Source organism: Dromiciops gliroides, chromosome 2, assembly GCF_019393635.1.
Source record: "Dromiciops gliroides isolate mDroGli1 chromosome 2, mDroGli1.pri, whole genome shotgun sequence".
NCBI classification, from domain to species: Eukaryota; Metazoa; Chordata; class Mammalia; order Microbiotheria; family Microbiotheriidae; genus Dromiciops; species Dromiciops gliroides.
This window is the reverse complement of record NC_057862.1, coordinates 291,540,790-291,562,917: the sequence shown is the minus strand read 5'-3', so window position 1 is coordinate 291,562,917 and position 22,128 is coordinate 291,540,790. Positions and strand designations below refer to the sequence as shown.

The window sequence follows — 22,128 nt, the reverse complement described above, 5'->3', positions numbered from 1 at the left end:
GACAGGAAGGAATGTAGAATGAGAAGGTCTGATTAGCTGTCCTCTGAGATCCCTTTCAGCCTTAAATCTAGGACACATTGGTCTCAAAGATCCTTTCCAATTCTACTATTCTATGAGGCTCTCTGAGCTCTTGGACCATTGGGTTTTTTTTGGTGAGGCAATTGGGGTTAAGTGACTTGCCCAGGGTCATACAGCTAGTAAGTGTCAAGGGTCTGAGGCCGGATTTGAACTCAGGTCCTCCTGAATCCAGGGCCACTGCTCTATCCACTGCACCACCTAGCTGCCCCGGACCATTGTTTCAAGAAGGTAATTAAAATCAGTGGCAATTACAGACCCCAAAGAACAAAAGAGTCACTCACTAAGTGGACATGGAAGAGTTAGGCCTTCTCCCCTTCCCAGGCTCCTGTGCCCTGGCCGGTGCTAGAAGGCTCACCTGCTCCTGGCTTTTTCTCTCCAGGACCAACTTACCCGCCAAATTCCTAAACAGCTTTGAGAATGTGGGAACAACCCTGTCCGAAGTGATTAGCAGGTTCAAAAAGCAAATGTTGATCCATTTGCATCGAGAAACACAGGTAAGGCCTTTGGTTCTCATTATCTGCTCCAGCGGTATCAACCAGAAATTAGGTCAATAAACCATATGTAAGGATGCCTGTATGTCACATATCAACTTAGAAAACCACATATTAACTTTACTTATGCCCTATTGTATTATTTTTAAATTTTATTTTGTTAAAATTCCCCAATTACACTTTACTCTGGTATAATATTGTGGGCTCCAAAGTCCAAGTGTTCGATATCTCTGATCTGCTCTATTTGAGGAAGACAGAAAAGGAGCAAACTCAGGCTCTGCCTTCAGGAAGCCCAAAATCTGGGAAAGAAAGGGAAAATAGGAGTTGACTCTGCGCTCAGGGAATTCAGAATTGGGAAAGAAAGGAAGAGGAGAACTCAGTCCTGCTGTCAGGAAGCTCTCAGCTTGGAGGAGCCAAGCCTCCTACTCAAAAAAGAGAGAGAGAGAGAGAGAGAGAGAGAGAGAGAGAGAGAGAGAGAGAGAGAGAGAGAGAAAGAAAGAGACCTGATTCTAGAATGTTGCATGGGCTCAGTGCCTAATGGGAGCATCAGCAATGGAGAGCGAAGAAACCACGAGGAGGGGAAGGTCATTGCAGAAAGCAGGAGAACATCCTGGAGGAAAAGGGGATTGAGGTGAGCTTTAAAGAATGGGACAGAAGGGGCAGCTAGGTGGTGCAGAGGGTAAAGCACTGGTCCTGGATTCAGGAGTACCTGAATTCAAATCCGGCCTCAGACACTTGATACTTATTAGCTGGGCAAGTCACTTAACCCTCATTGCCCCCACTAAAAATTAAAAAAAAAAATTAAAAAAAAAGAATAGGACAGATTCAGGAAAGTTTTTTTTTTTTGGTGAGGCAATTGTGGGGTTAAGTGACTTGCCCAGGGTCACACAGCTAGTAAGTGTTAAGTGTCTGAGGCTGGATTTGAACTCAGGTCCAGGGCCAGTGCTCTAACCACTGCGCCACCTAGCTGCCCCTAGAAAAGTCTTGTTAAATATTTTCTTGGCCCTAGACATTGTCCAGGGCATAGGATATAATGATTGGTGTTTTCTGTTATTCTGCATTCATGCACACTGGCTCCTTAACAGGTAGGGTTAGGAAGTGGAAAGTCTTAGACAAGGTATCTGGAGTTCTGGGTTTGTATCCTGCTTTTGCTTATGTACTAGCTGTCTGATCTTGGACAAGTAATTTCCCTTAGCTTTCTCATAAAATGGGGATACTACTTGTATTCCTTCTGTCCCAGGATAGTTGGAAAGAAAGCCCTTTGTTAACCTTAAAATTTAGGGGCAGCTAGGTGGTCCAGTGGTTAGAACATTGGGCCTGGAGTTAGGAAGACCTGACTTCAACTCTGGCCTCACACTGGCTGTGTGACCCTGGGCAAGTCACTTAACTGTCTCGGTTTTCTCATTTGTAAAGTGGGCTGGAGAAGGAAATGACAAACCACTGCTGTATCTCTGCCAAGAAAACCCAATTGGGGGTCACAAAGAATCAGAAACAACTGAAATGACTTAACAACAATGAAAACTTTATTTAAAGTAATATAGAAATGGAAGATGTTGTTGTTGCAGAGAAAAATAACATACCAAATTCAGATGACTAGTTAATTGAAAGTACCTTTCGAAGATCCAGGTGTGTGACTGAAATCAGCCTTCTTGTTGTCCGGGGTGTTTTTGCTGCAATTGTTGTTGTTGTTTTTTGGGGGGGGGGGGTTGGAGACAATTTGAGTTAAACAACTTGCCCAGGGTCACATAGTTAGCCTGAGTCTGAGGCTGAATTTGAACTCAGATCCTCCTGACTCCAGGGCTGGTGCTCTATCCACTGTGCCATCTAACTCTCCCTTTACCCCAATTTTGATGTATGTGTGTGTTTATCCCTCCCCCCCCCATGTACACAGACACCTTCCACAAATGTATACATCAGCTTGGTCTCTTGGGTGAAGTCAGTGTAAGACAGAAGCAGACATTCATTTTCAGGACACCCAGGTAGACTCAGCTATGGAATGAGCAGGAATGCATGAGGCTGCTGACCAGCCAGAATCCACACTGATCTTTGACAAAGGTCAGGGCAGAGGACTTTGGCAAGTGGTGGAAGACTTTGGCAAGTGGCAGGGGCTTTCTGGTGAAGGTGGAGGAGAATATGGGAAAGTTTTTCATTTTCCTCTCATTAGGGAAAATGTCTGTCTACAAAGGACTCTTTTGTAAGACAGGCAAAAGGAGAAGTTGCTCAGGCCCTTGTGACAAGAGGTGGTATCCAAAGGGAGTTTGTGTGGGAGAAGAGATAGTGTGTGGATGGAGACGATGTATATAAGAGGAAGCAGTGTGTCAGGGGAAGCATTGTGTGAGATAGTGTACACTTGGGTCCACTATGTGAAATAGGGTCACGAATCCACATTATCTAAACTCAACTGGGCATGGCAATCCTTTTAACCATCTCCAGTTGAATTTTCATCACACTATTCACAAAAGCCATCTTGAAAATTTCTTTTGTTTCAAGCCTCCAATTATATTCCCATACCCTTTCCTTTAAACTTATGATTCTTCCTCCTACTTAATGGGCAAGGTTGAGATCACCCATTGTGAGCCCTTTTCTCTCCCATTCTCTATACTTCAAAGCCTGCCTACATCTTCACCCATCCTCTTCCCCTTCCCTAAAATCTCTTAGAATGAGTTCATTCAAAAGCTACAGAGAGGTCAGTGAGGAAAAAGATTGAGAAAAAAGCCATTAAATTTAGTAATTAAGATACCGCTGGTCACTTTGAAGAGAACAGGAGGCAGAAGCATGTTGCATGGAGTTAAGAAGTGAGTGGTGCAGAAATAGAGACAGCAAGTATAGGCAACTCTAGGAACTTCACAGTCAAAGGGACAGAGAGACCAGTGACAAAGGCTTGTGAGGAAGCAGTGAATGAGTTTCTAAGGCTAACTAACTCCTTTTGTTGTGCCTCTTACAATTAAAAAAGTTGAGCCATGGCAGTTAGGTGGTGCAATGGATAAAGCACAGGCACTGGATTCAGGAGGACCTGAGTTCAAATCCAGCCTCAGACACTTGACAACTTACTAGTTGTGTGACCCTGGGCAAGTCACTTAAGCCTCTTTGCCCTGCAAAAAATAAATAAAAAATAAAATAAAATAAGGGAGAGGAAATCTCCTTCAAACATCTAAAAAAGTTCTGAGACATGGTTTCTGGATAATTTAATCATTTTATTAATAATGCCAGCATGTTTATTAATAAAAGGATGGTCATTTGGCTGTTTCTCTTAGACCAAAGACCCCTCATGGCAGTGGGTTCACAGTTTGTTGTTTTTGTCCTTTGTTCTAGTAGAGGACCATGACATCAGGTGATGGTGATGTCATGACTTGTAGTAAATTGGATTTAAGTGAGCCAGTGCTGTGGAAAGTCACCAACTTCACTCTCTCCTCCAAAACCATCTGAGTCCAGTGGCAAGATAGACATCAGGGAGACTGGAGATGGTGCCAAGGCAGTGAGAGACTTTGATATTTTTAAGTTAAGGTCTTTTCCAGGTCTCAGTTTGGCTGAGGCAGTCAGTGATTAAGGGTAGGTAAGAAATGAGGCAAAGAAAGGTTTCTTTTAGCCAGTCAAAAATAGATGGGGGGGGGGGAGTATTCTGGCCAAAACAGCAACAATTGCTATTTACACCCACTCTGAGCCATCAAGAGGCTAAACAAAGGCCAAAAGAGATCTGGGCTGGAACCTGTTGTTGACCAATCAAGGAAAGCCAGAGTTATGCCCACAGGTAAGGATATGATTCCATTTATGGAGAGAGGGAGGGGGAAGGGGAGGAGCAGGGTTGCCCAGCTGGAGCTGGCCAGTTGGGTCCTCAGTGGGGACAGCTGTTACTCACAGAATGTTGGTTGTTGCTTGTCCATCGTTCTAGAAGAGGACCATGACATGGGTTAATGTGTCAGTTTCACAGTTTATATGCCCTTTGAAGAGTAGGTATTCCTGAGAGGTAGCCATCAACTTTGATTGGTTAACAATTAATGAGAAAATTTAAATTACAATGAAAGTCTGGGCTATATTACAATGAGGGACTTGGGTAATATGACTTGGATCATCCAAGTCTTGGTCAGAGAGACTAATTGATTTCCATATCATCTGTCTGACAAAAGGGTGGATCCACATATTCCCAGACCTATCTGAGCAAACACAATGAGCAGGAATACACTCAAGTTTCACCTATCTTTAAAACCCCTTGACTTGGGGCAGCTAGGTGGCACAGTAGATAGAGCACCGGCCCTGGAGTCGGGAGTACCTGAGTTCAAATCCGGCCTCAGACACTTGACACTTACTAGCTGTGTGACCCTGGGCAAGTCACTTAACCCCAATTGCCTCACTAAAAAAAACCAAAAAAACAAAAAAAAACCCCTTGACTTGACACTACTTCCTCACAAGCCTTTGTCACTGGTCTCTCTGTCCCTTTGACTGTGAAGTTCCTAGAGTTGCCTATACTTGCTGTCTCTATTTCTGCACCACTCACTTCTTAACTCCATGCAACATGCTTCTGCCTCCTGTTCTCTTCAAAGTGACCAGCGGTATCTTAATTACTAAATTTAATGGCTTTTTTCTCAATCTTTTTCCTCACTGACCTCTCTGTAGCGTTTGAAACTATTGACCAATTTAATTCAATAAATATTCATTAAGCTCCTACAATGTGTCAAGCACTGTGCTAAGCACTGGGGATACAAATAAAAAGATAGACAGTCCCTGCCCTCGAGGAACTTACAATCTAATGGGGGAAGATAATATATAAAAGGAAGCTTGAAAACTGAGAGGTGGGGAGGGAAGGCGTCAGGGGGTCCCTAGAGCCGGGGCATCATGTTCCAAGGAGTTCAGACCAAGCAGATCCACAGAGGGAAAGTAGAGTGAATTGCAAAGTCCAGGTTCTGCCCTCCAGGAAGGAAAACTTAGAGGGGATTTTAATTCTCTATCCTCCGATCCTCTAATGAGAAGGGAGAAGAGAGAAGCTGAGGAAGTTGGGAAGGTGTTAAACATACAAGGCTGAGTTAAAGAGCATGATGAGATTTCTGGGGGTCAGCTTATCCAGGCCTCTCCCCACCTCCCTTAACCTACTCTTGGGTATCCTGACAATATCTTTTCCTTTGCTGGTTCATTATCCATCTCACATCCTCTAAGTGCAAGTATTCCCCAGGGCTTAGTCCTAGATCCTCTTTTCTTTTTTCGTCTATATTCATATTCTCATTCTCATTCTCATTCTCATTCTCATTCTCATTCTCTCTCTCTCTCTCTCTCTCTCTCTCTCTCTCTCTCTCTCTCTCTCTCTCTCTCTCTCTCTCATCTCTCTGTCTCTCTGTGTGTGTCTCTGTCTTTCTGTCTCTGTCTCTCTCACTGATCTCATTAACTTCCATGGGTTCAATTATAATCTCTATGCAGATGAATCCTAAATCTATATATTCAACCCTAAACTTTCCCATGGGCTCCAGTCCCAAATCTATCTGCTGGCCATTTCCACCTGGATTTCCTGTTGGTACCTTAAATTCAGACTGTCCAAAACTGTGATGATCATCTTCTCCCCTAAACCTCTTTCAGGCACTATTATCATCATGCAAATTTAGAGGGGAGTTGAATTCTAATAAATGGTGTGCAGCTGCACTAGGATGGATTAGAATGGTTTATTGATACAGCCAAGCAAAGGCTATAGGAAGGCATGGACAGAGAGATGGCAATTCAATCAGGGACAGAGTAACATGAGGCCTGCCACCCCCACCTACAGTGAGGCATGCTTTGGTTAGTGGCCCAGATGAACAGAGAGATAAATCCTATAGCAGAAGGTACAGAGTTGTACAAGGCCTAGGTTTACATGGGGTTTTCAAACAAAAGGTCTGTCACGGCAACTTTCACATCAGGGCCAAGGAGCATGAACTAAGAGCAAAAAGATGGGAAGTCCCTAAAATTTAATCAGGAAGGACTATTCACAATGAGGAAGGTGGGATTATAACTATTTTGCGTCAGCAAGCTTGCTAGAGATTCTCAGCAACCAGTTCTAACTAGAACTGGTGCAATTTAAACCTTAAGCATAACCGAAATGGGTAACAAGAGACAGCTTGGGAGAGGGGACCCATCAACACCTCTGGCTCTTCAAATATGCTCCTGGTTAGCCTGCTTCAAAACTTCAGGCTCATCTTTGATTTTTCACTTCTCAGGCCCATATCCAATCAGTTAGTTGCCACGTCTTAGAACAGTTATGTATTACATATTCATTATAAATAAACATATTCATCATATAGAAAGATTATGTATATATTATAGTAATAATGGATGTGTACATTATATATTAGCAACATGTGTATAACATATACACATATATTTCCATGTATAATGTACATATGTATAAAATATAGATAAATAATACATTGTATAGTATATTTAATATAGAATATACTTATACATCATGTTAATGTGTGTATGTTATGTATTGTATAAATATATTTTTCTATTATATGTATAAATTATGTGTGTAAATAATTATAAATTTTTATTATATTTGTATATTGTACAATCATATGTATATGTTATATGTGCATATAATATACAAAATTATGTCTACATAACACATGTATAAATAACATATAGAAATAATTTATATCACACACAAACAATATTTTGTATATGTAGGTTTATTGTATATGACACATGTAATAAATACACATATAACATGTGGTTTAAATTGTGTATAATGCCTTTATAATATACACACAGAAATATAATATATACATATATGATGTGTGCCTGTATATGAATATTTAATATGTGTATATATATGTATATGTATGTCACAATGGGGATACTCTAGGCTCACTATATATCCATACTCCCCTTCCCCCATTTGTGTAAGCTATACCCATTCTGGGTATATAGCAATATCTATATTTACATCTATATGTATCTATATCTATTTTTCTATGTCTAGATTGAGACAGAAGGGAACACCAATAATTTTGTTGTTGTTCAGTCATTTCAGTCATGTACCCCTTTTGGGGTTTTCTTGGCAAAGATACTGAAGCGGTCTGTCATTTCCTTCTTCAGCTCATTTTACAAATGAGGAAATTGATGAGGAAATAGGGTGAAGTAACTTTCCCAGGGTCACCCAGCTAGTAAGTGTCTGAGGTCAGATTTGAACTCAACAAGATGAGTCTTCCTGACTCAAGTCCCAGTGCTCTATCCACTGTGCTTCCTAGTTGCCCATGCACCAATAATTAGATGATATCCAAAAAAGGTTTCCTATAGGAAGTGCCATGTGAGCTGAGGCTTAAGAGAAGCCCAGGATACTGAGAAGTAAAAGTGAGGAGGGGGTCTAGGCCCCGTGCAAAGGCCATCAGTAGAGCCCCTGCCTTCAGGGAGGTCTCAGTTGGAAAGACAAACATTGCCTGCATGGAATAGTCAGAGATCAGGACAGGACATTCACTGTTCAGCAGCCAAATATGAATCACTTGCCATGTCTAAGGTCCTGTGCTTGGTGGCACTGGGGGACACAAAGGAAGATATAATATTGGCCCTACCCCCAGTGACCTTACAGTCTTTTTTTCTTTGATTTTTACAAAAATCAACACACATACATTTAATTGATCTCAGGCTTGTTAGAGGAAGTCAAACAACACTTGCCACAATACATGGGCAGCATAAAGCCTCCAGGCCCACATGTATCAGAATGGCCGTGAATCTTATAATTCTCATCAACCTCATGGCACTTGAGCACAACGAGCTTCTGCTTCTTTCTTGCTCATTCTTTGAGGGGTGGTGTAATGATTGTAATAATGCCACCTGTTGGAGACTTACTATAGAAGAGTTCCGCCCATGAAGCGAAGGTCTTTGAGGGCAAGACCAGGAGTCTTTTCTTTGGCGTCAGGAAGTGATGTGGGCTAGTGGGAGGAGGAAGGAAGAGACTGGCAGCTCGGTCTCACTTGCTTTTTCCTCTGAACTCTGGTGGAGAAGGGAGCTAGAAATGTGCTCTCCCTTTAATAAATAGGAATCTAGGCCTTTCTCTCTCTCTTTACCAAATTCTTATTCTCCTTAATAAATGCTTAAAAGTCTAACTCTTGCTAAAGCTTATAATTTATTGGCGACCACTCATTAGATATTTTAGACAGTTTAGCTAGAATTTTAGCCCTTAACAGTGGGGTGAAGCCTCTTTCTCTTCTTTGAAGTCTCCGTACGAGATGCGGTATAGGTTCCTTCTGAATCACTGGAGTCTGGTGATGTCTATCCAGTTTCCAGTTGCTTACTGACAAAAATCAAATTTTGTAGTTTGGCCTTGACTTATCAATAGCATCAGAAAGTTCAGTCTTCTGCTGGTCAAAAGAATCTTTCCAAAAATCTGGATTGTGGCTCTGCTCCAGCCTGTAGGGAGGTGGTAAGGAAGGAAGAGGTGGCCCCTGTGTGTGCTAGATTGGAGGCTCAGCCATGGAGCCCAATACAGGAATACACTTAAAGGCCCTTATTGTCTAATGTGGGGAAAGACAAGTACCCCATATGTGACCCCATCTGTGATGAAAGAGGTGGAAACAAGCACAAAGAAGTCACAGAGTTCAAGAAGGGGGAAGTCACTCTCAGACAGGTGTCAAAATGGGATGTCAGGGGGGCAGCTAGGTGGTACAGTGGATGGAGCACCGGCCCTGGATTCAGGAGGACCTGAGTACAAATCTAGCCTTGGACACTTAACACTTACTAGCTGTGTGACCCTGGGCAAGTCACTTAACCCCAATTGCCTCACCCCCCAAAAAATGGGATGTCAGGGAGGTAGGGGCATCTGAGGAAAGAAGAGGGTTTCAACCAGAGGCTTCCAACAGCTGGAATCTGTTTAGGAAATGGAGGCTTAGCCTCTGGGAATCCACTGAGGAAGAAGACAGGGCAAGACTGAGGAGGAATCAGGAGCCCCATTTGTCTGGAATAGAGGTAGCAATGTGTGTTTTACATACATTACAGGGTATGCTTTGTTTGGCAATGAAGGTTTGGAGTTCAGGAGAGGGATGCACGGAGAGGCACTTCCTGGAGGAAGTGAGATGGCTTAAGTCCTGAAGGTTATAGAGGATTTGGAGAAACAGGGAGCCTCTTCACGGTATCGCATGAGGTCCTAGAATGTGGCGACCTGGGAGGGAGGGGAAAAGGGTGTCACAGTGTCATGGAAGAGACAGATTTAATGATCCTGTAGGCCGGAGAACAAAGGTATGAGTGGGTTCTCTCTCTCTGCCCCCACAGGTACTATTCAAGGATGTGGGCAGCAAGGCTTGGGTGACCTCTGACAAGCTAGAGCCAATCATGGAAAAGACTGTCACCTTTGTCCAGCACCTGAAACACCTGGTTCAGCCGCACAGTCAGGTAGTTCAAGGGACCCAGGATGGTTCTGGGAGGGGGGAATTTGGCATGGGGAGAGGGCTCAGAAAGCGGGGAAAGCATTACGGGGCCTGGAGGCTAACCCTCACTATCCTATTCCTCTCCCAGGAGTGTCTTCAGGAAACCCACTGCTATGTAATTCGGGAATATGTGGCCCATGTGCTGAGGCCACGAGAACGGCTTCGAGGAGCAGATCGAGTGGCCAGTGCCCACAAGATGAGCGAGGAATCAGATGCCATTGGCTCCACTTTTCAGAGTCTGGTACTGCCCAAGAGTTATCTCCTTTGGCTGCAGATGGGGTGTGATTGATACCGAAGTCAGAATATATTGTTATTCAGTCATTTTCAGTTACATCCTACCCTTCGTGACCCCATTTGGAGTTTTCTTGGCAAAGATCCTGGATTGGTTTGCAATTTTCTTCTCCCATGGATCCATTGTGTCAGGCAATAAAAGGTTAAGTGACTTGCCCAGGTTCACACAGCAATGAAGTGTTTGAGGCTGGATTTGAACTCGGGTCTATCCTGACTCCAGACCCAATGCTCTATTCACTGAGCCACCAGCTGCCTCATAGTCAGAACACCTGGGTTTAAATCCTGCTTTTCCTACTTATTGCCTATGTAGCCTTGTCCTCTCAAGGCCTTGGTTTTCCCCTCTATAAAACAATCTCTGAGGTCCCTCTGCGTTCTGATGTTCTTTTGTATTTTGTGTTCTGTGTTCTAAGGCCAGAGTTCCAACTTTGACACTCTACACAATAAGCCAGCCCTCACCCTAGCTCTGAAATCTTATGTTCTCCTTTGTAACCCCTCCAGCTCTAAATTTTATGATACTAATAATCCTTCCCCCTGCCCCCATTCCCTTGCAGGTTCAGAATAATAGCACAATGGAAGGAATCTCCCCAGCTGAGTAAGGGCAGCTTAGTGCCCTTCTTGTATACAGGGATTGTAGCTTTATGTGATATCAGAGCAGAAGGAACTTTAGTATCATCAGAACAGAAAATATTATAGCTGAAAAGTATTGTAGAACACCAGACTTGGGAGGTGGGAGCCATGGACTATCGGCTAGAAGGGACCCCGGAATCTTAGGACATCAGATGGGGTCTTAAGAGACCTTGGAACATAGAATATGGACTGTCTCAGGCAGGTTCCATCTCAATAAATCTGATAAGTGGGAAACCTTAGGTTATTTAATACAACTCCATCGTTTTATAGAGGAGGATACATAGGCATATACAGGTATGTGTATGTATGTGTGTGTATACACACATGTATATAGGTATATGTATATATACATATATGTGTGCACATGTACATATCAATGTATTCTTCTACGTATATACATATACACACATATACATACATACACACATATTCGTCAGTCTTGTCTGACTCTTTGTGACCCCATTTGGGGGTTTCTTGGAAAAGATATTGGAGTGATTTGCCATTTCCTTCTCCAGCTCATTTGACAGATGAGGAAACTGAGGCAAATGGGGTTAAGTGACTTGCCCAAGTCACAGAACTAATAAGTGTCTGAGGCCAGATTTGAACTCATGAAGATGAGTCTTCCTGACCCCAGACCCTGTGCTCTATCCACTGTGCCAATTAGCTGCTCAGCCTTCCTCATGCTCAGCCCTTTTTCTTATACCAGGTTCCTTGTCTTCCCAGGGCTCAGAAGCCTCTTGGCTGGGTTTGGTGATCCCTTGCATCTCGGACATCCTGAGTGAAACCTACAAAGAGGACATTAGAAAACATATCGAAGCCCTCATTAAGGGTTACCCAGACATCAGGTTAGTGCTACCCTGCATCTGGAGGCTCCACAGACACTGAGACCTCTGCAGAGGCCCCTGTATCTCAGCACTCTTTACTATCCAGTGCTCTCTGGGTCCTCACATCAGCCCTACTTGGACAAGGCACAGATCTTTAGCCTCATTTTTCCAGCCAAGGGGAGTGAGGTCCAGAAAAGGGAAGTTAGAGTCAGATCCAAAAGCAGCACTGAATAAGGGAAGGAACCCCAGATTTGGAGTTGAAGGATCTAGGTTTGAATTTTGGATTTATAACTTGGTAGCTCTGTGACCTTGGATAAATTCCTTTCAATCTCCTCATCTATGAATTGAAAGGGTTAATCTCTAAAGTCACTTCTAAGTCCTATGTTATCATCTTATAAATCAGGGCTCCTGCCTTCTGGCTTCCCTTTGCCCTGGGAAGCTTCATGTGCAGGGAGACTTTGGAGGATAGTAGATTAACAAAGTCAGAACAGGGCCATGGTAGCTGAAATCTAGTGTGCTTCCCTTTGAACTTTAGAGAGTTCATTATCAGGAAGTGATCAAGTCCCAGCATGGCCTGGCCTTCCCCCCCCGAGAGACATACATCTCCTAGATTGGCACTTCTTTGTTCTATGGAGGGAGGCAACTTCTGGTCTAGAGATAGGGTGGAACCTCTCCTCATCTCCAGAAAAAGAAAAAGAAAAAAAGCCCTGCTCCACATTTCAGTTTGACAATCCCCAAACCATTGGGCACATTATCTTTCTCAGGAAGTCCCTCTTGCCCTCCTTCCCATGGGTCTTCTGTTTCCTGACAGCCCATAGTCTGAAGGGAGTGACACGGTTCTAGCCTTGGGCAGCCCCTGGTCTTGGGAGTTGGGGGAGAAGAGAAATGAAGACATGAAGACACTCCCTGCCTTCATGGAGTGCTCTGTCTGAGGGGGATTCACAACCTCTGATCCAGGAGAGCCCTCAGCCCCTAGGGAGAAGAGAAACTTGACCCTTAGTTACAATGAAACCTCTTAGTCAACCATACTCAAAGACAGAATGTTAGAATTGTAAGAAACCCTTAGAGATCATCTATAGGCCTTCCCTCTCATTTTATAGATGGGGAGACTGAAGCCTGGTGGAGGGAGGGGGGTAGACAGGAACTTGCCCAAAGTCACATAGCTATATTACCCTGAGTAAGTCATTTAATCACTGTCTGCCTCAGTTTCCTCATTTAAAAAAATTTTTCTGGGCGGGGCAATGAGGGTTAAGTGACTTGCCCAAGGTCACACAGCTAGTAAGTGTCAAGTGTCTGAGGCCAGATTTGAACTCAGGTCCTCCTGAATCCAGGGTCAGTGCTTTATTCACTGAGCCACCCAGCTTCCTCCAGTTTCCTCATTTTTTTTTTAAAAGGCATAATAATAACACCTACTTCCTGGGGTAATCGTAAGGATAAAATGAGATAATATTTGTAAAACACTGTGCAAACTTCAGAAAGTGTTCTATACATGGTAGTTATTATAGTTGTTGTTGTTGTTGTTGTTGTTAGCAGGTCAGGACCTGGATCCCGGGTCGTGTTTTTTGGTTTTTGTTTTTCTTTTTTTGCAGGGCAATGAGGGTTAAATGACTTGCCCAGGGTCACACAGCTAGTAAGTGACAAGTGTCTGAGGCTGGATTTGAACTCAGGTCCTCCTGAATCCAGGGCTGGTGCTTTATCCACTGTGCCACCTAGCTGCCCCAGATCATGGGTCTTCTGACTTCATATCCAGGCCTCGTGTCACTATGACACACTTCCTCTTCTGTGTCCTTCATGCCTTTGCTTATGGGTTGGACACTGCTCCATCCAGAGAGACAAAGTCAACAGACGGTCCTGGTCCAGGAGCCAGGAGGTCTGACTCTGCCATTCACTCACTGTGTTACCTTGGGCAAGTCATGCTTTCTCTCTTGGCCTTGGTTTCCCCCTTGGAAAATGAGGATGGGTGATGTTGACTGGATGGATTTGAAGCTCTCTTCCAACTCTGATATGCTACAATGATAAGATTTCCTCAGGACATTAAGGGTGATTCTGGGCATTTGGCCCGTCCATGGTCTGTGAGGATGAAATCAAGAAAGTCTGTTTGGTCTCCCCCAAGCCTCCTCTCTCTACCATTCTAGAAGCAAAATCCCAGACTGAAGTGCCCATGGGGATATCTTTGTGCTTAACAGAGCCCCAGAGCTGGGGAGGGACCTCTGAGTACCTACACCTAGTTCAGTGTCTCTACCCCCACCCCCATTTCCACAGGAATCCCTTTTAAAGCCTTCCTGATTGGGAGTCATCAAGTCTCTGCTCCAACAGCTCCAGTAACAGGGGCCTCACTATCTACCAGGACATCTGGTCCCACTGTTTTCCAGCTCTGATTAAGTAGAAAATTCTTCCTTGTATTGAGCCAAAATCTACCTCCTTATAATTAAACCTGCCCCCACCCTCCTCATTTCTAGTTCTACCCTCTGGGGCCCAAATGAACAAATGTCTTTTCATAATAACTACCCATATATTTAATAATAGCTAGCACCAATACACTGGAGAAGGAAATGGCACACTACTCCAGTATCTTTGCCAAGAAAACCCCCATGGACAGTGTTGACATGCTATGGACCATGGGGTCATGAAGAGTTGGATATGACTGAACAACAACAACAGGCACTAATACAGGGCTTTAAAGTTTGCTTGCACTAACTATACTTCCCAGAGTTGCAATGAACAAAATGCTTTGCAAACCATTAGGAAAGAAGGAGACAAGCATTTATTAAGCACCTACTGTGTACCAAGACCTGGGCTAAGCAGTTTATGAATACAATTTTACTTGATGTAGGTTGTTATTCTTATCCCCATTTTATAGATGAGGAAATAGGCTGAGAAGTTAAGTAATTTGCTCAGGGACACATAGCTAGTAAGTATTTGAAGCAGGGTTTGAACTCAGATCTTCCTGACTCCAAGTCACTCTTTGCCATGTGCCACCCAGGTGTTGTTGTTCAGTCATTTCTATCGTGTCTGACTCTCTGTTGACCTCATTTGGGGTTTTCTTGGCAAAGATACTGGAGTGGTTTGCCATTTCCTTCTCTAGCTCATTTTCCAGATGAGGAAACTAAGGCAAACAGGGTTAAGTGATTTGCCCAGGGTCACAGAGCTAGTAACTGAGGCCAGATTTGAACTCAGGAAGATGTGTATTTCCAACTCCAGGCCCAAGCACTCTATCCACTGTTCCACCTAGCTGCCTGATGCTTAAAGACAATGATCATATTACTCCTAAACTTCTTCACAAGGTTGAACAATTTCAGTTCCTCTCCATAACTCGGAGCATCTAGATTGTCCTTTAGATTCAATCTAGCTTGCCACAATTTATTTCCCAAAATGTGGTACACAAAACTTCATACAAGACTCCAGATGGGTTTCGACCTCAGCAGAGTTCAGCAGGACTCTCATATCCCTTAATCTAGTTGGTCCAGACCAGTGATTTCATAGCTGTGTCAAAGGAGACACTATATGTCATTAAATCAAGCACTTAATAAATGCTTAAATAATTATTCTTTCCCTCTGTTCCTTCCTCCTGTAGGAAGTGGACCCTCAGGAAACTCCCTCTACCATTGCAGATCTGCCACTTGTAGTCTTAGAGCATTGGCTGGGGTCCTGACAGCTTAGGTAATTTGTCCAGCACCACAGAGCAAGGATGTGTCAAAAGTGGGTCTTGAACCAGGTGATCCTAATGGGAAGCCTGACTTTTCATGAAGCCATACTGCTACTCTTATAAAGGATGTTTCTACTAATGCAGTCTTAAATTGCACCATGCCCCACTGTTGACTCATATTTAGTGTGCAGGCCACTCAAACCACAAATGTTTTGATCTGTTTCTTTGGCCACAACTTCCCCCTCCTGTATTTGTGCAGTGGATTCTTCCAAACCCAGTATAGAACTTTGCATCATCTCAGTGAGGCTACGGTTGTTGTTTTTTTGGTGTTGTTTTTTTGGTGAGGCAATTGGGGTTAAGTGACTTGCAATTGGGGTTAAGTGACTTGCCCAGGGTCACACAGCTAGTAAGTGTTAAGTGTCTGAGGCCAGATTTGAACTCAGGTCCTCCTGAATCCAGGGTTGGTGCTCTATCCACTGCGCCACCTAGCTGCCCCAGTGAGGCTACATTTTATTAGATTTGCTCCTCATTCTAACCTGTGAAGGTACTTTTACATCTTGATTTGCATCTAATAGAGTTTGTTAGCCCTCCTAGGGAAGCAGCTAGGTGACACAGTAGATAGAGTACTGAGCCTGGAGTCACAAAGACCTGAATTCAAATGTGGCTTCAGATAGTTACTACCTATGGGACCCTGGGCAGGTCACTTAACTTCTGTCTGCCTGTTTTCTAAGGGAAATGAGAATGATAATAGTACCTACTTTCTGGGGTTGTTATGAGAATCACATATCATAATATTTGTAACATACCTAGCATGGTGTCAAGCTCATTTCAGTTGTTTTTCAGTCGTGTCTTACTCTTCATGACCCCATTTGGGGTTTTCTTGGAAAGATACTGGAGTGGTTTTCCATTTCCTTCTCCAGCTCATTTGGTTTTCTTTTTTTTTTTTTTTTTTTTTGGTGAGGCAGTTGGGGTTAAGTGACATGCCCAGGGTCACACAGCTAGTAAGTGTTAAGTGTCTGAGGCCAGATTTGAACTCAGGTCCTCCTGACTCCAGGGCTGGTGCTCTATCCACTATACCACCTAGCTACCCCCAGCTCATTTGAATGATGAGAAAACTGAGGCAAAGAGAGTTAAGTGACTTGCCCAGTCACAGCTAGTTAGTATCTTAGGTCAGATTTGAACTCAGGAGATGAGTCTTCCTAACCCCAGCAATGGCCCTCTATCCTTTACCACCTAGCTGTCCATCAGGCACATAGTAAATGTTTAATAAATGCTTCCTTCCTCCTAACTTTATGTTTTTGCAAACTTGATTATCAGGTGACATATGCTTTAGTTTATATTAAATCTTCTTCTGTTACTTTGGGAACAAAAATTGTATCTGTCAAAATCTTCTACTGGCTTCACTTCCCACCTCAGTCATTAAATAAACATTAAGCACCTACTATGTGCCAGGCATTGGGGATACAAAGAAAGGCAAAAGACAGAGTCTGCTCTGGAGGAGCTCCCAGTCTAATGGGGGAGACAACAAGTAAACAACTATGTGCAAACAAGCTATATACAGGTTAAGTTAGAGATAATCCATTCAATTCAATCGTTATTAAGCTTCTACCATGTGCCAGGCACTGGGCTATGCACTGGGGGTACAAATAAGAAAAAGAAAGTTCTTGTCATCAAGGAGCTTACAGTCTAATGGGAGGAGATGAAAGGAAGCTGGAAATCAGGGATAGGAGGGAATCTCATCTTAAAGGGAAGGCATTAGCATTAAGGGAGATCAGTAAAATGAGGAACTATAAGATCTGAAAGGTTCCTTCCAACTCAAAATTGCTCGATCCCACAACTCACTTCTGTTCACTGGGACCGCGTCTCTCTGCAGGCAAGAGCACGTGGCTGCCATTTTAGCCCTTCGGAAGCTGGGCCGAAGACGGAATCAGCTCCTCCTTCGTCATGCCCAGACCCTGCTGAAGAAGGCCCCAAAGACTTTCCCGGATCACAGACTCTTTGAGGAGATCGACGTGCCTGCATCTGTGGAAGTGCTCTTCACCTGCATTTAGAAATTAACATGAATGAGAGGAAAAGCAGGGCCTCTGGGGTCCACACTCGGTATTCTTAAAGGTGAAAGGATGAGGGACTTTTGGGAATGGGATTTTCATGGAGCTGAGGACCCCAAAGACTGGTCTCCCCTTCTTGACTTTCCTTCTCTCTCCGTTCCAAAGCACTCCTCTGCTTCCTCCAGATAGGAAGTTCAGCTGGTCCCAGATTCCCCTCTCCTTCTCCTAAGCTCCTGCTTCTACCTATTTCTAAAAAATTAGGAGATAAACATATTCCCTCTCAAGTGGGAAAGACTGTGTATGCCTTTTCTTCAAAACAGGAGCCTTTTCTTTTAAACAGGAGCCAAGGGAGGGCAATGCTGAACCTAGACATGGGAAACACAAATAGCGGAATTCTAAGAAAACAAAATACAATAGAACACACATTTTTCAAGTGCCTACTCTCTAGAGGAAGAACAGAGACCCTGGGAGGTAGAAAGTTTAGATAAGATCATGTCCCCACCCTTGTGGTACTCACAATCTAGTACTGAATTAGATATAAACACAAATAACTATATACGTAATTAATTCCACATTTATTAAACCATGCTGTGTACTATGCTGAGCACTGGGGGAGATAAAAAGCTTAGCTAAGATGAGGTCCTTCACTTCATGAAGCCCATAGTTTGGCATGGGGATAAGATGCCATAAGAAGCCATAATCTCCAATATTATCTAAATAATATTGTTATGTGTTATGTGTGGTCCAATATGAGAAGTTCACTACTGACTGGGGTGAAATCAGGGACTTGGATGGAGACCAGAGGATTCCTTCCTCTGCATGTAAGCAGAGCCCTGACAGGGAGGATGGGAAAGAGGACCCTGGTCTTAGGCTCCTAGTGGGTCCAACCAATCGTGTCCAAAGCTCCTGGGGTTCAGAGGTTTGGGGGGTGGAGTGGAGATATGATATGAATGCCTGAATCATCCATCCCCTCTAGGAAGCAGAGAATTCTTCTCATGGAGATCAACTCCATGGTGAGTCCACTTTCACATGCTAAATGTTCTATATTTATTTTTAAAAATAAAATTGTATATAATGAGAATTCTTTGAAAGAACTGGTGACTGAAGTGGCAGCATGGCGATGAGAGCCTTCTTTGAAGTTAGAAAAGACTTAGGTTCCAGTTCTGCCCCCAGCACTACTCCCTCAAACTCCCTCCCAACTCTGGCATACAGAGACAGTTGTGATGCCCTCAATTTCCCTATCATCTATGCATGTTAAACCTCTATGGTTAAGAACTTTAATATTCCTCTCTTAGACTATTACCTCCTATACTTCCATCTCAACCTCTATCTCACATCTCTTAAACCTGTTTTTCTTCTTAATCCTGATCTCTAGTCATACCTCCCAACCCCACCCACTTTCCTAGTCTATCATGCATCTTCTGGCATCATATCCCTCCTTTCAAAATCTTGACCCTATACTAGTCAACAAGTTCAATTACACACTAGGAAAGTCTACCCTTCACTCCCTTGCCCCCTACTCCCATCTTTGCCTGTGCCTTCCAAAGCACATGATGAGTTATCCCCATCATCTTGCCTTCTCTGAATCTGTTGGTAAGCACCATTGAAAAAAAACTCATAATATTGCTGAGTCCACTACAAATTTTTTTCCCATGAGGCAATGAGGGTTAAGTGACTTGCCCAGGGTCACACAGCTAGTAAGTGTCAAGTGTCTGAGGCCGGATTTGAACTCAGGTCCTCCTGAATCCAGGGCCAATGCTTTATTCACTGCAGAGAACTTCTGGGGTACTCTGGGCCCCATAACAAGTGCATTTTGGGATATACCTAACTGCCCCCAGTCCACTACAAATTAACACCAGCTGATCGATCTTGACTGGGGCCTAACCATTACACAGCAGTCCTTTTGTTCTTCCCTGTTTTGACTCTCTATTGAACACTCCCCCACCCCCACCCCCAGAACCTGTAACAAACTCTCTCCTTCAGCCACCTCTGCCTCCATCTCTGTCTCCTAACTCTCATATTCTATAGAAGAAATAGAGGTAATCCATCTCAAGATCCTATTTCTCCTCAATTCTATACTTCTAATCCCCTTTTCTTCTCCTTTGTTTCTGTCTCTGAGGAGCATATTAACTCTTTCCTTGCCAAGCTCAACTCTCCTACTTGTGGCCATCCCTTCCATCCCCACCCCTACCCCCACCTCCCAGTACCTTTTCTTTTCCTCTAATTTTCAGTCTTCTTCTCTGATGCCCAACATAGCCTTAGATTGCTTCCATCCTTTAAAAACTTGCATTTGAGCCCGTCTTACCCTCAAACTATCATTTTACTTTTCCTCCTCCTTCCCCTCCCAACCTATTCACAAACAACTGGGAAAAGCCATCTTAGATCAACCTCACCTTTCTCACTTCCACCCTTGCAAATGGACTTCTAATCTTAAATTTAAATGAAACTTCTCTTTCCATAGTCACTAAAGATCCTTTAACTGTTCTTTACAATTCTTCTTGACCTTTCATATCTTAACACAGTTGACCACCATCTCCTAGAGCCTCTCTCTTCCCCAGGTTCTTGGGACATAGCTCTCTCCTGGTCCTCCTCTGCCTATCTGATTGATTCTTCTCAGGGTGCTTCCAAGGATGGTCGTCCACACCCTGTCCCTCAATTGTGGCTAAGTCCTGAGGGACCTCCTTGTGTTTCTCTCTGTCTTTGTCTCATTAAGCTAAGGGTTCAGTTATCTTCTTTATCCAATTAATTCCTAAATCTACATTTTTAACCCTCACCTCTCTCTTGTACTCAAATACCTCTGTACCTCTGACTGCCTTTTGGACATCTCCAAATGGATGGGGAATAGGTATATCCCAAAATGCACTTGTTATGGGGCCCAGAGTACCCCAGAAGTTCTCTGGGGCACATCAAAGAATCTTCTCCTTGAAAAACTAAACCAGAGGACAAATACACCTAGAGAGGTAAGAGGAACCAGTTCAGACTGAGCTAGTTTCAGGACTCCCCACCCTTCATTTTAGTCTCCCTCAAGCCTGGGGCAATAAGATTAGGTGTGGCTGCTTCCTTGGTGTCCTGAAGAGATGGCTTGGGAGATCTGCAGCCACCCCTCACCCAACTCCTCCAGCCACCACTAGTGGGGGATGGTCTTCCCTCACTAAAGGAACTTTCCACCATGAGATGGTCACCCCCATCAGTCCCCTATAAAAGTACCTGCCAGTCTCCTGCTCGAGGAGATTGGTATCTCAGAGCCACGTGCTTTGTGCCATGCCTCTCTCCTCATGAGAAGTCCAAGGATTTCTTTCATGGATTCCCTTCCCTTGCCCCTAAATAAACTACCATCTTATTCTAACTGCTTTTGTGTGCAAGAGGGTATAATTCATTAAAGAGGAATTCCTAAGGACCCCAAACCCCTACCCCTACCTCTCCCCAAACCCTTATCCCATTCTCCCCAAGACAAACTCATTATCTTTCCCAAATCTATATACCTCTTCCAAACTTCCTCCTTTCTGTCACGGGCACCTTCATCCTTCCGATCATCAGGTCTGAAACCCTGTAGTCATCATCAATAGTTTCCTCTCCATCACCCCTGTTATGGGGTTAGGACACCATTCTGAAGTACTTTCCTTGAGAAGACAGACGTACCTTGAAGCAAGTGACTCGCCTTTGCCCTTTCTCCTGTTAGTAGAAACAGTTCCGCCACGAGAAGGCCAGGAGTTGGGCTTCGGTTGTCAGAGGCTATTTGAGACGCACGCCATTAGAGCATTTTATAGAGAGTGGGATCTTATCCCCACTCCCACCCCGGCACGACAACCTTTGGAAACCCCCCCACCACCACCACTTCCCTAGCAAACAGAATCACATGATAAGGGAGACTGAAGATTGGTCACATGGGGGAAGAGTTTAGAGGGCTGTCCCTGTGTTGCCTCCCCCATTGACTATTCTGATTGGCTAGTTCTTGGCTCTGGTCTTTGGCGTATAGATTGTGGCTGAGGAAGAAGGAAGGGGCCAGTCACAGAATAAAAGGGGCTCATGAACCACCATTTTTGTGCCATTCCACTAGGGAATGGGCCCAATCTCACAAGAATGTAAATAAAGACCTTTGATACTTTCTCCAACACTGAGTCTCAGAAATTTTTAAATGCTTTTGTTTCTCACATCTTGGATCATTGCACTGCTGAGAAGAGCCAAGTTATTACAGTCGATCATCATACAATGTTGCTATTACCGTGTACAATGTTCTCCTGGTTCTGCTCATCTCACTCAGCATCAGTTCATATAAGTCCTTCCAGGTTTCTCTGTGAAATCCTCCCACTCTTCATTTTTTACATCACAATAGTATTCCATTACATTCATATACCACAACTTGTTCAGTCATTCCCTAATTGATGGGTATTCCCTCGATTTCCAATTTTTTGTCACCACAAAGAGAGCTGCTATAAATATTTTTGTACATGTGGGTCCTTTTCCCACTTCTATGATATCTTTGAGATATAGATGTAGTAGTGATATTATGGGGTCAAAGGGTATGAATAGTCCCATAGCCCTTTGGGCATAGTTTCAAATTGCTCTCCAGAGTGGTTGGATCAGTTCATAGCTCCACCAACAATGCATTAGTGTTCCAATTTTTCCACAGCTTCTCCAACATTTATTATCTTACCTTTTTTGTCATATTAGCCAATCTGATAGGTGTGAGGTGGTACCTCAGAGGTATTTTAATTTGCATTTCTCTAATCAATAGTGATC

At 43.6% G+C, this 22,128-nt stretch overlaps 1 protein-coding gene across 1 annotated transcript in view; it reads left to right on the top strand.

Moving 5' to 3' along the window:
* The window catches only part of EXOC3L4 (exocyst complex component 3 like 4), a 52,588-nt gene extending 34,129 nt beyond the window's left edge, over positions 1 to 18,459 (top strand). Inside the window, 5 exon segments of the mRNA XM_043986926.1 lie at positions 458 to 572; positions 9,798 to 9,917; positions 10,041 to 10,193; positions 11,594 to 11,715; positions 17,214 to 18,459. Of these exon segments, the coding sequence (XP_043842861.1) occupies positions 458 to 572; positions 9,798 to 9,917; positions 10,041 to 10,193; positions 11,594 to 11,715; positions 17,214 to 17,391 (688 nt within the window). The 3' untranslated portion in view covers positions 17,392 to 18,459.
* Positions 18,460 to 22,128: the final 3,669 nt, after the last annotated feature.